At 45.1% G+C, this 17227-nt stretch overlaps 1 protein-coding gene across 1 annotated transcript in view; it reads right to left on the reverse strand.

The window, feature by feature from the left end:
- Window positions 1-2848: 2848 nt before the first annotated feature.
- Window positions 2849-17227, reverse strand: part of meis2b (Meis homeobox 2b) — a 39210-nt gene continuing 24831 nt past the window's right edge. The window contains exons 10-13 of the mRNA XM_061704148.1: window positions 16930-16988; window positions 15025-15114; window positions 12069-12165; window positions 2849-3197 (exon numbers count right to left, since the gene is read on the reverse strand). Coding sequence (XP_061560132.1) covers window positions 12107-12165; window positions 15025-15114; window positions 16930-16988 — 208 coding nt within the window. The 3' untranslated portion in view covers window positions 2849-3197; window positions 12069-12106. The remainder of the gene's footprint in view (window positions 3198-12068; window positions 12166-15024; window positions 15115-16929; window positions 16989-17227) is intronic.

Below are 17227 nucleotides of genomic sequence, written 5' to 3' on the forward strand. Positions count from 1 at the left end.
CCTCGCAGGTCTGAGGACCGGGGTTCAAATCCCGGCCCCGCCCGTGTGGAGTTTTGCATGTTCTCCCCCGTGAATGTGAGTGCGAACGGTTGTTTCGTTTGTGTGTGCCCTGCGATTGGCTGGCCACCGGTTCGGGGCGTACCCCGCCTCCTGCCCGACGACAGCTGGGATGGGCACCGGCGCGCCCGCCACCCGAGTGAGGAGAAGCGGCTCAGAAAATAAATGGATGGATAATGTGTGATTTTTCCCCCCCCCCCTTGAGTGAGTTATGTTTCTATTGACTACCGTCAATCAGAAGAAATGTTTTGGGATCTATTTCACCAATGTCTTGCTGCCACTGCCCCATCTTGTTCATCGAAAATTCCCCATGCAAAATGGCCTCATTCCTATTTTTTCAAACGAGTTGATTGCATCTGTTTGAATGCAAGAAAAGCTGCACCATTTCACCTCTCTGATTGTGGTTCCTGCCCAGTCGGCCTTCGCCATGTTGCCATTGCAGCGTTTTGTCTTCACTTTGTAATTGTTTTCAATATTAGCCAGGAAATAGGACAGGCCCATTACCAATCATCGAAATATAGTGTATCCATAATTGCGACGCCACGCGATAGCAGTGCAGCTGTACTGATTCTCGTGGGATGACAAGAATTATTATTCATAATCACAGTGTGATGAGTTTCAATCGTACCCTCACTAAATACCATTACGTTCGCGATTTAATGTTATAATGTAATGTATAATATCAGGGTATATTTTGTGTCTTCTTTTTGTTTTGCTTACTTTCACTTGGTAATAAAGGAAGAATGGAAGCCGACTGTATGCCGCAGCCTTGCTGGGGTTGCGTTCCGATTCCAAATCCCGGCGAAAGTGGAGTTTTTGCAAAATGGTGCGACGGCGCCGTTGTGCATTCCGCTCGCTGCAGTTCTGACCTAGATTTCATGCGGACGGGCGCGCGTTTCCGGCAGCTTTCGCAACGCATTTATCTCGGGCCGGCGGTCTGCACAAGCGAACCGATTAGGCCTGTTGGCGCTCGAGCACACCGGGAAAGATTTGCACGCGCTGCGTTTCGCTTTTTCAAAAACACAAAAGCGCCACAGACATTTTGTATTGGCTTATTATGGAGATTTGGAACATTATATGTTGGTGTTGTCTATTTATATATATATATATTTTTTTTTTTTTATTTTATTTTATTTGGGGGAGGTCAGTGATGCAGTTTGGGCCTTCGTATCCAGTAAAATGTATAATCAAAGCAACATGACAAATCAAAGTCACGGGAGCCGCAAATGCAGCACGCAATTATTATCTTCCAATTCATCTTGCTAGAAGTGGAAAATAAATACCGGTCGTCAATATTTCGACTCCAACAACTACTAATACTCAAAAGTCATTTTCGGCAAACTGACGTCATCCTCCATCTTTTCCTCAAAAAAAAAAACAACAACAACATTTTAATCAGTCAATTCTAAGAACTTTTCTTTCAGCTACTACTACAATATTATTATTATTATTATTATTAACAACAATAATAATCATACAAATACGCTGCAATAGCCAAGGCACTAAATAGAATTGTTCTTGTTTCTTTGTCGAAGAAATCTCGTAAAAGTGTTCGTGTTGATTTCGTTGGATTTGTTTTTGATTGAAATAATTTTGGGGCAGCTACTGTATATATATAGGGGGGGGGGCGTGCGTTGGCTCCTCGACGGACGCTTCCGTCGATACCAGCCCCTGAGGATCGTTGCAGTCTGACAGTGATAAATGAGCTCCTCTGTGCAGTTTAGGCGCTTATTTATTTATATTTCCCCCCCTGAAACCCGGGGCCGCCACACGAGCTATGGGAAACATGCTCATACAAAAAAAAAAGTGTTACAAAACAACAACAACAACAACAACTAACTTGCTCACTAACTAAAAGAATGATCTGTTTTATAAAGAAAGTATCACAAGACGACCACGATTTCGGGCATTCTTTTTTGTTTGTTTGTTCCCCTTTACACCGTGCCATGATCCTTCCTTACCCACAAAATGAAATACACACTGACTCAAACGAACAAACCCCCCCCCCCCACACACACACACGCACACACACACGCACACGCGCGCACTCGCACTCGTCAGCCTTCCCAAACAAAGACGCGTCGTGCAAAGCAGCTGCAGCCTTCTTTCTTCTTTTCCTGAATTTGGGAGTCGGCCCATCCATCACGGCTGTCACTATCAATCCAATAACAGCAGACAACTGCAATTCCGTCTCCGATCGAACCGAAGCTGCACACACGTGACCTGCTCCGACAACTCATTTTGCCCCCCCCAGCGCCCACACACGACCTCTCCATCCTTTTCTCTCTTCCCCAAAGGCCTTCTTCACACCAACACACCGCGCTTTGTCCTGTTTTCTTTATTTTGTCTCCATTTGGTTCTAGTGCAGATTTTGTCCCCCCCCCCCCCCCCCCCCCCACACACACCCACCCCACCCTCTGTGTTTTTGGTGACAGAAAAGCAATTAAAACATAATCCAAAAAGATTGAACCCTTTATAAATTCCTTCCGGTTGCGCACACACAGAGAAAAGCATGAAAAGAAAATGCAACAACATCAGTGGGGGTGGGGGGGTTGGGGGGGGGGGTGACATGGCTCAAGGTTGACGATGTTTGCTGGGCTCACAAGAGCATATTTAAAAAAAAAAAAAAAAGAAGAAGCACAAATGTATACAGCACGACAATTAAAATTATGATACATATTTTTTGAAATATGTGTGTGTGTGTGTGTGTGTGTGTGTGTCTATACATTGTTAATTGGACAGGTGAGTAAAGCTTGACAGACTGGAATAAAAAAAAAAAAAAAGAAGGAGGAAAAGGTGTGATCCCTGTGGTCCGCCGTGGTACAAAAATAAATAAATAATTTAAAATGAAAAAGGGGAACATGTGTGACTGCTGTTCGGAATGTCTTTTCTTTTTTTTTTTTCGCGTTGCAGCCACACGCCCCCCCCCCACCCCCCCTTTCTTCAAGTTCATACTAAAGTCTCTTTTCAAACGGCATATCCCCCCCCCAAAAAAAAAGTTCCCGACAGCAGGTGACGCTTTTCCCCACGCGTGATCCTTTCGACGCAACACAAAGATGAGGCGGTCGCGTGGATATGCGGCGGGCGGCCTCCAGCTCCACAAGCTGAATGAAGAAGGTCCCTGAGCCAACCATGGAGGCCTGGACACACAAAGATACAGTCGGTGTGTGCGTGCGTGTGTGAGGTCACAAAATGTCATTGTGTTTTCGATCGAAAAATGCCACACAATTAAAACAGCATATGTGCAAATACCCCTTATGCATGCGGTTACATTTTATTTTATTTTTTTTTATTTTTTTTTACACTGCGGAAAAATGAATTCGCCGTGGTTTGTTTCCATTTTTTTGTGGCTATTTGTTTTTTTTGGTTGTTTTTTTTTTTTATCGACGCAAGACAAAACGAAAAATGAGGACAAAGATATAGAAGATTGAAAAAAAAAAAATAATCCAAAATATCATTTGGAAAAGTCTTCACTTCCAGGATGATCGATTTTTATGGCCCCTCAAAATAAAAACGCAGCAAATATGGCGCCCTTTCTGGAAAGAATTTCAAACGCACCTGATCATTCTTAATCATTTAGATAAATACAAGTACGAGGTATGTGAAAAATTGAACCCCCCCCCCCCCCCCAAAAAAAAAAATCAATAAAAGCCTTATAATTGACGGGCTTTTATTTTTTGCGCTTGTTATCCATTTCAATCATCAACTTTGATTTCAATATTTCAAAAGTCATTGTAATGACATAGAAGTGGTGCTTGGCTAGAGGAAGAAATAACAAGATGGCCGGTTGTTTGTTTGTATGTGCCCTGCGATTGGCTGGCGACTGTGTAGGCGCCAGCACGCCCGGTAAAGAAGAAAGATGCATATTTATCTATATATATATGTATATATATATATATAGTTTTCGATCCATCTTTTTTCTTTATATATATATATATATATATATGGATGTTTCAACATTTTTCTTCTGTATTTTTTCCAATGTTACGCAAATGATTTTGTTTTATATCGTTTTTTTGTGTGTGTTTTTTTTTTTTTGCTTATTGTCGGAGTAAAATTATAGTTCACAGCAAGTTCGCTCTTGGCTTGAAGGTTGTTCTCAAATGACTTTTTTTTTTTTTTTTCCCCAAGGTGTGAATGAAAATACACCAACAACGCGGTTGTCCATTCATATATTTATGAAGCATTGTAAGACGATATTATTACGATTTAATTGCATGTCATAAATTAGCACAACTTCTCTCAGACCCCCCCCCCCCCAGGCTAATGATGTGTCAAAATAATGTTTACACATTTTTTTACACTTCAGCTTATGCGCTTATTCAACCCATTTTTGTCTCCTTTTTTCAGATTGGGTCCAATATAATTAGGTAAAGGTCGAGATGAAATATCCACATTCTGTTCGGCCTCCATCCAAGCAATAAATCATTTCCTATTTTCCCTCCTCCTTTTCTAAAGAGCAGGCAGCAATGCAGACTCACTGATGGATTCCATGCTGGTTCAACGTTATGGCTCTGGCTTTATTGTGCATGGGAAAAAGTGTAATGTTTCTGCAGTCCTGAGGAAATTTACTGCCGCTGTCAGCATATGCTCTCGCTGCAGATGAAATCGGGGGGGGAGGAAAATACACTAGGCTTCATTGAATTGCACTGTAGCTACCCACTCATAATTAAATAAGAATTCATTAGATTCAATCGCCGCCAGATGAATACGGTACAGTGTTTATTCCGGTCGCAAAGCCATGTCGAGCTTTATTTCATTTTGTTGTTGTTGTTGTTTCCCCCCCCCCCCCCACAAAAAGCATCACGATACTGTTTGAACTTCATGAGCAATATTCGGGGGATGATCAGACAAGGAATGAGGCAGCTGTGTTGGCAAAAAAAAAATTGGCCCACTGGATGAAAAATGAAGCAAATGCAGATCCTATTTACATATAAAGAGCTCTATTAATCAAGGTAAGTGTCATTACAGCGTGGCTCATTGAGCAGTGGAGTGTGGCTGTTAAATAAAATTCTCTGTGCTTGGATGCCTTCGGCAGGCAATATGTCTTGATTTGAGAAGTGGCAGGCGCAGTATAAAGCTCGATAGGCGCCGAAGGAGGAGGAAGAGAGGGGCAGGGGTGGCATCAGCCCGGTTCTTCATCGGATCGCAGGATGAGAAAAGATGGAGGGAGAGCAAAAAAAGGAGACGGAGAAAGGGAAGGAGGGCGCGGAAGTGGAGGAATGTGTTGCAATCGCACCGCTTATTATTTAAGAATCACGAGGATCTTTTTTTTTTCTTTTTTTTTTTTTTTAAACCTGGTGTTTCAAAGGGGCGAGGGTACTTTAAGGTAACAATTGTATTGTTATCACCTTTCCTTGACTTATATATATATATATTTTAAAAAAAAACACCTGTAAAAAAAAAGAATTCTATATTTTATGCAATGTTCACACATGCAATTTGTAAGAAGCATAATTATTAGCGGACACACACACACGTCATATTGAAAAACTACTATAAAATGAACACGACACTGGCATTGTCTTAGATCAGTGGTTTTAGACCACTGTTCTAAGACAAAAAAGATACAATATTTTTTTTTCGATAAAAATAATATTTTTTTAAATTATTATTATTTTTTATCTAAAAAAGCTCATCATTTTTGTTTTTAGATAATAAAAAAAAAAAGGTTTAGCTCTCCAAGTACCGCCCGAAGGACTACCATGAAAATACAGTAGTGTAGTAAGCTCAAATGTTCATCCAACATGAGGAAGATGTTTTATTCCCAAAGAAAACAATGTTATATTACTGTAAGCCACAATAACATTATGCAGAGTGTGAACATTCATTTTGGACTTACATCTAGGAAAATAACAATACTTAAATAACGATGCGACGAAAATGCACTGCACGTAGATCTCTTTTTTTTTTTTACCGACAGTAAATCAATGAAAACAAACTATTTAAGAAGATTCATCTATAAAAAAAAAAAAAAAAAAACTTTTTTGTTGAGCACCTTATTAAATTTGTAAATGTTCTAAATACGAATGTATAACCTGCACACACGAAAAAAAATGTTGTGGCAAATTATTTTATATGAAATGAAACACTGTTGGTTACAATACTGCACTAATTACATTTTAACTCTTTTTTTTTTTTTTTTTTTTTAGCACCACAGGCATAAACATTTGGGTTGTCTTGCTTAGAGGGGTTTGTATTTATAAACAGAACTTGAACATGTGCGCCCATGTTGTATTTTGAAAAAGTATATGCCGCCTTCTCAAATTCTTATTTTTCTCTGCATAGTTTCCCGACTTTAATGTTTAAGATCATTAAGCAATGTATGAAACAAAGATAACGCGCATAACTGTCAACGAGTCTCTCACGTCTCTGGCGAGATAGTTTGGCCCACTCGTCCTCGCGGAATTGTTTTAATTCAGCAATAATGGAGGCTTTCCGAGCATGAACAGCCTTATTAAGGTCTTTCCGCAGCATTTCAATTGGAATCAAGTACAGAGGCAACTCCGAAACCTTCCGGAAGGTATTTCCGGTAAAGGGCAGAATTGACGGTTCCATCAATCACAGCAAGTCGTCCAGGTCCTGAATGGGCAGAGCAACCCAGACCATCACCCTACCACAGTCATGCTTGACTGTTGGTATGATGTTGTTGCCCCCCCCCCCCCCCCCCGAAATGCTGTGTTCCATTAACGGCACATGTAACAAGACACACACATTCCAAAAAGTTCCTCTTTCGTCTCATCAGTTCAGAGACTACTCTTCCAAAAGTCTTTAGATGTTGTCCTAGGTTCCTTTGCGATGTCCTGGATGAGTCGTCGCTGTGCTCTTGGGGTCATTTTTCACCACACTTTCCACGTTTTATCCATTTGTGGATAATGGCTCTCACCATTGTTCGCTGGAGTCCTGAAGCTTTACAAATGGCTTCGTAACCTTTTCGAGATTGATAGATGTCAATTACTTGATTACAGATAGGTTCTGTTTAAGTGATTTCTCAGGTCTGGAGGTAGTCAGGCTTGGGTGTGGTCAGAGAAAATGAACTCAGCCTTCCAGAAAATTCATGAGCCACAGTTAATTTGTGATTTAACAATGGGTCAATTACCGTATTTTCACGACCATAAGGCGCACCGTACTAAAAGGCGCAGTCTCAGTTACGGGCTCTTTTTCTGTATTTAACACATACATAAGGCGCACCGTATTATTGGGCGCAGGCATGGTAAAACATACGCTAGCTTAGAACATACGGTAGCATGGATGCACGCTAAAACAATGTTTTTAAAAAGGCAGCGGGAGCAAAACTGATTGAAGTATTTAACAATGTACTCACGTTATTGTTTTGATCCATCCTCATCCACAAATCCATCAAAGTCCTCATGTTCTGCATCCGAAATGAACAGCTGGGCAAGTTCAAACACACCAGGTTCCCTTTCGTACTCGTCTGAGTCAGTCTCGTTGTCTCCTCAGAAATGATGCCGGCTTTTACGAAAGCTCGAACAACAGTGCAAGCAGACATGATAGCCCAAGCATCCAGAAGCCATTCCCAAATTGTGGCGTAACTCGCCCGGCGCTGCCTCCTAGTCTTAGTAAAGCTGGGTTCGTCGTCTGTCATCCATGGCTCCCGCGCCGCTCACAACTTCACTTTGAACGCCCAGCGGTTCGTCAAGCCTCCCGGAATGATGGCAAGCGCCGAGTTATGGTGACTTGAGACGCTTCTCCCGGCTGTTCTTTACTCATGAATCCATTGCCCGAGTTGGTTCCAACTCGGGCCACCTCGCCTTGTTTCCGCGGAAACTCAGCTTCGTCTTCTTGACTTGGCGAAGCTCGTTTTCCTGCTTCCTCCGTCTTGAATTCTCTCGCGGCTGATCGATTCCCATGTTCCTCCGCGTAACTGTTAGCTTGCAGTTTAAACTGTGCTTCGTCAGCGTGTCTCTTCGTAGGTGCCATTGTCAGGGGTCCTTAGCCAAACCGATGCACATACCGAAACTATATACCTACTGGGGGCGTGCCTTTAGCCTCCTCTGTCGAACGCACCCTTCCCCCTTTACGGCCGCATTCTGTCCTCAGTCACGTCCGGCTTTCCTCTATATAAGCATCGTGTCGGCAGGAAATGCTCCCAGTCAGTCAAGCGGAGTGCTCATCAAAGTCACACAACAACATTTACAGATTTTGGAACTCATAAGGCACGCCGCACTATAAGGCGCCCCGTCCATTTTGGAGAAAATGTAAGACTTTTAAGTACGCCTTATGGTCATGAAAATACAGTACTTTTCCCACACAGAGCCAGGTTGCTTTGAATAGGGCCATTTAAAAATTGCATGTTATGATTACTTGGGTTATCTTTGGGGCGGCACGGTAGCCGACTGATGAACTGTTCCAAGAATTCCAAATAACAGGCGGAAACGTTCTTCAATACTATTAGAAGCAGCAATAAAAAAAAAAAAAAAATACCAACACTCCAGAGCACCCTAGTGCGGTACTGGCTGGAATGTGTGTGTCGGGGTGGAGTGGGGTGGGCGTGTTGGTCCTGGTGTTGATGCTGCAGGGCTGGGTTGGGCGGCCCTCTTCGTCTGTGGTTGTCCTGCCTGATGGGCCCGACCTGCAGGAGCCATGCCTCTTAATCGCTCACTGTATATATTTTTCTCATGAGTCACATCTGGGCACACATACATATCCAGGGGATCCTGGCGGAGTGGTATGGGGTCAGGACGGTGCGGGTGTCGGACCAGGTTTCAGCGCGTCAGTGCTGTTTCCCGGTCTGGGTCCCCTGCCCCTTCGCCCTGTCTGCACCCCTGGATTTTAAAGCATCACACACACTCGTTGCCATGTGTTTTTTAATTCACCACATACACCCATCTCTGGGGTATGGTGGGTCTTGGGTGGCGGGGTTTGGTTGTTAGGCAGGAGTGGCTGGCAGACGCCCCCGGCTCACTGGCCTCTCCAGATTTTAATGCACCACACCATTCGGGGGGGAAGGGGGGCTTACAGTCGGGGACCTGGCAATCATAGAAACAGCGGGGAAGGTGGATTCTCACTAGTGTCAGGGCGGTGCTCCTGAGGCCGGGCCCCCGGCCTGGATGACTGCTTAGCGTTGGGGCTCCCCTCTCATGCCCCGTGGCTGCTCCCTGGGTCCACCCAGCCCTTATCGTTCCCTTGTCGGTCGCCCCTATCCGCCCTCCTTTCCAACAAACAAGGGACACCGTCCCACCCTCGGGCTGAGCAGGGACTGGCTGCATTATGGGCCCTGCAGGTTGGGGGGGGGGGGGGGGGGGGAGCGTCTTGCTCTCCTGTGGGTGGACGGGGGTGGCAGGGTGCCTGGGGCGGTGTGGGGGTGGAGGTTGGGGGTTGGCTGGGGTGGTGGCATTGGGTCCCTGCAGCCTCCTCCAGGTGGACGGTTGTCGGTGGGGTCGGCGGACCCCCCTTGGTCCCTCGGTGTGGGACGTGTCCCGTCCGCTGGGCTGCTTTCAGATGAACTCCTGGGCCCGATCCCGCCTCTCGATTGATTGGGTGGGGTCCTCAGCCACCGCGGTGCAGGCACAGCACTTACAGGACACTTCTGTCAGTCATTGTGCATGCGAAAAGGTATCAATTCACTTGCGTGTGTCCACAGGCACACACCCCTGGCACTTTTTCGCTGGGTCTGGGGCCACTCACTTATTGCGACAAATAACTCATGAATATGCAAATTGCTTGGGTATCCCGTCACTCACACTCTCGTCCTATAGACTTTTATCATTTACATAGTCACTCCCACTACACTTCAGTTGCACAGCCGGGTTCACGACCCTTGTCCTGCGTGCTTCTTCTCCTGTCCTTGTCCTGTCCTATCTTGTCCTGTCACTACTGCCCCATACAACACTCATATCTAATGTTTCATTGTTCTACATCTATATAATGATTTACTTTTCTCATCTTGTTTACAATTAGTGCTTTGTCTTTTGTATTCTGTTCTCACTCCTCTCTAGAAACTTCTTTGTGTTCGACTCTGATTCTCCATAAATTCCCATTATAATACTAAGAAACCACAGCGGCAGCTTAAAAATCCCAAACTTGTATCACATTTGTACAACATAAAAACAAAGAAGTTTGTTATTGTTAGGTTTGCGGCTAGGGTTGGGGCAAAAGGTGGTTTAGGATGGGTTAAGTTTAGGATTAGGGGGGGGGGGGGGGGGGGGGGGGGGTTAGGGTTCATGGGAAATATATTAACGCAGCCACACATAAGTCGCGATACTTCTTTTCGTGTCTGGAAGCAGTATGGCGGGTTCTACAGGCATACAACAGCCAACCATAGTGCAGTGCCGCTTGTCCTCTAGCCAGTAATATTGGAGCAGGACATGTCCTGTCTAGAATCAATGTGGGAATCCTAACAACGCGGCAAATACAAACCCCATTCCAAAGAAGTTTGGATGTTGTATATAATGTAAATAAAAATAGAATACAATGATTTGCAAATCCTTTTCAGGCTTTTTTTCAATTGAATACACTACAAAGACAAGATATTTAATGTTAAAAATGATGAACGTTAATGCTTTCTTGTTCCAGAAAAGCTGGGCCAGGGGCAACAAAAGACTGGGAAAGTTGAGGAATGCTCAAAAAACACCTGTTTGGAACATTCCACAGGTGAACAGGTTCATTTGAAACAGGTGAGTGTCAGGTTTGGGTATAAAAGGAGCATCACCGCAAGGCAGTTGTTCACAAGCAAGGATGGGGTGAGGTTCACCACTTTGTCAACAACTGCGTGAGCAAATAGTCCAACAGTTTAAGAATGTTTCTCGATGTACAATTGCAAGGAATTTAGGGATTTTATCATGTACGGTCCATAAAATCATCAAAGCATATAGAGAATCGAAAGAAATCTCTGCAAGTAAGTGGCACGGGCCAAAAACCAACACATAATGCCCGTGACCTTCGATCTCTTAGCATTAAAAACCAGCATCATTGTGTTAAGAATTTTGCCACGTGGGCTGAAAAACATTTCACAAAAACATTGTCAGTTCACACATTTCGTCGTTACATCTACAAATGCAAGTTTAAACTCCGCGATACAAAGTGAAAGCCAGACATCAACAACACCCAGAAACACCTCCGGCTTCTCTGGGAACGGGCTCATCTGAGCTGGACTGACGCAAAGCAGAAAAGGTGTGCTGTGGTCTGATGAGTCTACATTTCAAATTGATTTTAGAAATCATGGATGTCGTGTCCTCTGGGCCAAAAAGGAAAAGGACCATCCAGATTGTTATAGCACAAAGTTCAAAAGACAGCATCTGTGATGGTATGGGGGTGTGTTAGTGCCCATGGCATGGGTAACTTACACATCTGTGAAGGCACTATTAATGCTGAAAGGTACATACCGGTTTTGGAGAAACATGTGCTGCCATCCAAGCAACGGCTTCTTTAGTGATTTCCCTGCTTATTTCACCAAACCACATTCCGCATGTGTTACAAGAGGCTGGGTTCATAGTAAAAGAGTACGAGACTTGTCTGCCAGCAGTCCAGACCTTTCTCCCATTGAAAATGTATAGAGCAAAATTAAACGCAAAGTATGACAAAACGGAGCAACTGAAGTTGCACATAAGCAAGAATGGGAAGGAATTCCTCCTCCAACGGTTCAACAATTAGTGTCCTCAGGTCCCAAACACTCATTGAGAGTTGTTAAAAGGAAAGTTGATGCAACACAGTGGTAAACACGCCTCCGTCCCAGCTTTTTTGGAATGTGTTCAAATGTGCATCAAATTCAAAATGAGTAAATATTTGAAAAGAAAAAAAAAAGTTTTTGCGTTTGAAAATTAAAATATCTATCTGTATAAATGTCTTTGTAGTGTATTCAATGAAATATAGGTTGAAAAGGACATCATTGTATTCTGTTATATTTACCTTTTACGCAACGTTGTAACCGAATTGGAATCAGGGTTTGTACTTTTTATGGTACTGTACTTCTTAACCTTATGATGGATGGCCTTCAACCGCTTGTCAGAATATTTTGTGTAAAGAGATAAAATATGCACTAATGTACTTACTTCACCCTGTTGTTGAGGCTGGCCTCAGTGGTTTGGGCTTACATGTAGTGCCACTGCCCATCCATGCCCATGTTCATACCCATACCCCCCATTGGACCTGGAACAAGAGTGTGTAAAGCAATATAAAGGAAAACAAATAACACCCACACCTAGTTGCTATTTGGGTAAAAGTGCTTTTTCGGATTCCAGCTTAACTGCACAAACCATAACAAGGATACATTATCTCCCATGCATTTTGTATTTCTTTTCTTGAACAATATTCAGTAAGTCATTTGAGGAGGTAGTGGTTAGGAAGTAGACTAAGTGTATTTATCTTTACTGTGAATAGAAACAAATGTAATTTCAGCCATCACCTTATCGTGGTGGATGGGTTTGTGTGTCCCAGTGATCCGAGGAGCTAAGTTGTCTGGGGTTTTATGCCCCTGGCAGGGTCACCCATGGCAAACAGGTCCTAGGTGAGGACCATACAAAGCAGGGCTAAAAGACCCCCTATGATGAATAAATAGATGGTATCATGTTTTCCCTTGCCCGGTTGCGGGTAACCGGGGCCACCCCTCTGGAGCCAGGCCTGGAGGTGGGGCTCAAAGGCAAGCGTCTGGTGGCCGGGTTGGCCCACATGGGGCCCGGCTGGGCACAGGCCAAAAGGGTAACGTGGGTCCCCTTTTTCATGGGCTCACCAGGGGGCTATAATGGTCGAGTGCAGTGTGAGCTGGGCGGTGTCCAAATGCAGGGACCTTGGTGGTCCCATCCCCAGCTACAGGAGCTGGCTCTAGGGACGTGGACCGTCACCTCTCTGGCAGTGAAGGAGCCGAGCTGATGTATGAAGTCGAGAAGTTCCGACGAGACAGTCGGGCTCGTCGCCACACACAGCTTGGGCTCTGTTACCAGTCCTCTCGAGAGAGGTTGCGCTCTCTTCCACTCTGGAATTGCCCACGGTGAGAGGCGCCGAGCAGGTGTGGGTATACTTATTGCCCCATGGCTTGGCGCCTGTACATTGGGGTTCATCCCGGTGGACGAGAGGGTAGCCTCCCTCCGCCTTCGGGTGTGTGTGTGGGGAGGGGGTGGAGGGGGGGGGGGGGGGGGATTCCTGACTTTGCTCACGTTTCGGGGGACATTCAGTCTGAGTGGACCATGTTCCACACCTCCATTCCTGAGGTGGCAGACCGGAGCTGTGGCCGTAAGGTGGTCGGTGCCTGTCGTGGTGGCAAACCCTGAACCTGTTGGTGGATACCAACGGGCTTGGCGCCTGTACATTGGGGTTCATCCCGGTGGACGAGAGGGTAGCCTCCCTCCGCCTTCGGGTGTGTGTGTGGGGAGGGGGTGGAGGGGGGGGGGGGGATTCCTGACTTTGCTCACGTTTCGGGGGACATTCAGTCTGAGTGGACCATGTTCCACACCTCCATTCCTGAGGTGGCAGACCGGAGCTGTGGCCGTAAGGTGGTCGGTGCCTGTCGTGGTGGCAAACCCTGAACCTGTTGGTGGATACCAACGGTAAGGGATGCCGTCAATCCTATCAGGATTTTTTGGCTTGTGGGACTCCAGAGGCAGCTGATGTGTACTGGCTAGCCAAGCGGAACGCAGCTTTGGTGGTCGCTGAGGCAAAAACCCGGACATGAGAGGAGTTTGGCAAGGCCATGGAGAGCAACTTCCAGACGGCTTTGAGGTCCACCATCTGACGTCTCATGAGGGGGAAGCAGTTCACCATCAACACTGCATATAGTGGGAGTCCTGTGGAGGGTGCTCCGGGAGTTTGGGGTACCAGACCCCTGATAAGGGCGGTTCGGTCCCTGTACGATCGGTGTCAGAGTTTGGCCCGCATTACCAGCAGTAAGCCTATTTTCCAGTGAGAGTTGGACTCGGCCAAGGCTGCCCTTCGTCACTGATTCTGTTAATTACCTTCACGAACAAAACCTCTCGGCACAATCAAGGCGTTGAGGGGGTCCGGTGACGTCAGTATTACGTCTCTGCTTTTTGCAAGTGATGTGGTTCTGATGGCTTCATCAAGCCGTAATCTTCAACTCTCGTTAGCGGTGTTCACAACCAAGTGTGAAGCGGTTGGGATGAAAAATCAGGCACTATCGGGCATTTGTGACTACCTGTGGCACTCCTGAAAAACACGGCTGTGGGAGGAGTTCGGTGAGCCATGGAGAACGACGTCCGGACGGCTTTGAGGAAATTCTGGTCCACCATTCGGCCTCTCAGGAGGGGGAAGCAGTGCCCCATCAACACTGTGTATAGTGGGGATGAGGCGCTGCCGGCCTTTACTCGGGAGATTGAGAGTCGATGGGGAGAATACTTTGAAGACTTCCTCAATCTATTGACATGCCTTCCGATGAGGAAGCAGAGTCTGGGGTCTCTGAGGCAGGCTCTCCTATCTCTGGGTTTGAGGTCACCGAGTTGGTTAAAAAGCTCCTTGGGGGCAAGGCCCCGGGGGTGGATGAGATTCGCCCGAAGTTCCTCAAGGCTCTGGATGTTGTCGGGCTGTCCTGGTTGACACGCCTCTGCAACATCGCGTGGACACCTGGGACAGTGCCTCTGGATTGGCAGATTGGGGTGGTGGTCCCCCTTTTTCAGAAGGAGACCCGGAGGGTGTGTTTCAACTACAGGACGTTAACACTCCTCAGCCTCCCTGGTAAGGTCTGTTCAGGGTTGCTGGAGAGGATGGTTCATCAGGAATGATGGATGCCTACTGGACGCCTCCCTGATGAGGTGTTCTGGGCATGTCCCACCAGGAGGAGACCCCGGGGACTACCCAGGACACGCTGGAGAGACTAAGTCTCCCAGCTAGCCTGGGAACGCCTCGGGGTCTCCCCAGAAGAGCTGGATAAAGAGGCCGAAGAGAGGGAAGTCTGGGCTTCCCTGCTAACGCTCCTGCCCCCACGACCTGACCCCGGATAAGCAGAGGAAAATGGATGGATGGAAAATTGTTGGGGGTAATTACAGAGTGACTTCTTACCTCCGGGTCGGAGACCCATATGCTGCTGGCCATCGAGGACAAAGCCTCCCATTGGTTGGCCATCTGGACTGTAAGCTGTACCCTGACTCACTGAGAGAAGAACAGAAGAAAAAAGAAAAAAAACGTCAATCGGACAAAACATGCATTACACCTGTTTGTAGAGCCGTATGAACCTTCTCTGGCTCTGAGAACTTCAGGGAGTGGTCTCCTGCTGGTGCCCAGAGTCAGTAAACACGGTAAGGCTGTCTTTCAGTTTTATGCTGCTAAAATCTGAAAGAATCTTTCAGAAGATATGAGACAGGCCTCAACTCTGACAATGTTCAAATCCAGGCTAAAAACAGTTCTTTCCAGCGTGCATATGAAAACTGAAAGTATTTTATCGACACTCTCTGATTTTAATTCATTAATTCAATTTATTGTCATGTTACTGTAAAGCATTTAGAATTGCCTTGTGTAGCAGTTGTGCTTTACAAATAAACTTGCCTTGTCTTTTATTCGTACTAAATTACAACCCCAATTCCGATGAAGTTGGGACGTTGTGTTAAACATAAATAAAAACAGAATATAATGATTTGCAAATCATGTTCAACCTAGATTTAATTGAATACACTACAAAGACAAGATATTTAATGCTCAAATTTATCAACGTTATTGTTTTTAGCAAATCATCAGGAACTTAGAATTTTATGGCTGCAACACATTCTCAAAAAGCTGGGACAGGGTTATATTTAGCACTGTGTTACATCACCTTTTCTTTGAACAACATTCAATAAACGTTTGGGAACTGAGGACACGAATTGTTGAAGCTTTGTCGGTGGAATTCTTTCCCATTCTTGCTTGACGTACAGCTTCAGCTGTTCAACAGTCCGGGGTCTCCCTTGTCGTATTTTAGGCTTCATAATGCGCCGCACATTTTCAATGAGAGACAGGTCTGGACTGCAGGCAGGCCAGTCTAGTACCCGCACTCTTTTACTACGAAGCCACGCTGTTGTAACACGTGCAGAATGTGGTTTTGGAATTGTCTTGCTGAAATAAGCAGACGTTGCTTGGATGGCAGCATATGTTTCTCCAAAACCCGTATGTACCTTTCAGCATGAATGGTGCCTTCACAGATGTGTAAGTTCCCCATGCCATTGGCACTAACACAGCCCCATACCATCACAGATGCTGGCTTCTGAACTTTGCGTCCATAACAGTCCGGATGGTTCTTTTCCACTTTGGCCCGGAGGACACGACGTCCACAATTTCCAAAAATAATTTGAAATGTGGACTCGTCGAACCACGGAACACTTTTTCACTTTGTATAGCCCATCTTCGATGAGAGAAGCCGGTGGCGTTTCTGGGTGTTGTTGATAAATGGCTTTTGCTTTGCATAGTTTCAAGTTGCATTTAGGGATGTAGCGCCGAACTGAATTTACTAACATTGGTTTTCTGAAGTTTTCCTGAGCCCATGCGGTGATATCCTTTACACATGGATGTCGGTTTTTGATGCAGCGCCGCCTGAGGGATCGAAGGTCACGGGCATGTCGGTTGTCGGCCTTGCCGCTTACGTGCAGTGATTTCTCCAGATTCTCTGAACCTTTTGATGATATTACGGACCGTAGATGATGTAATCCCTAAATTCCTTACAATTGTACGTTGATGAACGTTGCCCTTAATTCTAAGTGAACTTGCTAAAAACAAAATCTTGTCTTTGTAGTGTATTCCATTAAATATAGGTTGAACATGATTTGCAAATCATTGTATTCTGTTGTTATTTATGTTTAACACAACGTCCCAACTTCATTGGAATTGGGCTTGTAAATTAAGATAAACTGTCTCAACATCTCGTACTGGTTTTAATAGCAAACTCAGTTCCATCATTTACTTTATGATCAGTTTAACGCTGTAGAAACTATATTTTACCTGCTCTGTTGGACTGGTCAATCATAGGCTGGACTATTCGCCTCCTTGCATTGATGAACCTGGAAATCAAATGTATGTCATAATAATTTCAATTTCCCCATTTCATAAGAGCATTGAACAAAATCAATTGCTTGAAACAAACTCATTTTCCTCAGTTAAGAAAAATCACAGGTTTTCATTTGAAAATATATATGTTTTAATTACTCAATTTGATGTAACAGTCATGCTGTCATTCATAGCTTTACATCGAGTAAAAAATATCATTTCAATTCAAACATTTGGGATCCATCCTTACATG

Source organism: Phycodurus eques, chromosome 18, assembly GCF_024500275.1.
Source record: "Phycodurus eques isolate BA_2022a chromosome 18, UOR_Pequ_1.1, whole genome shotgun sequence".
Classification (NCBI taxonomy): domain Eukaryota; kingdom Metazoa; phylum Chordata; class Actinopteri; order Syngnathiformes; family Syngnathidae; genus Phycodurus; species Phycodurus eques.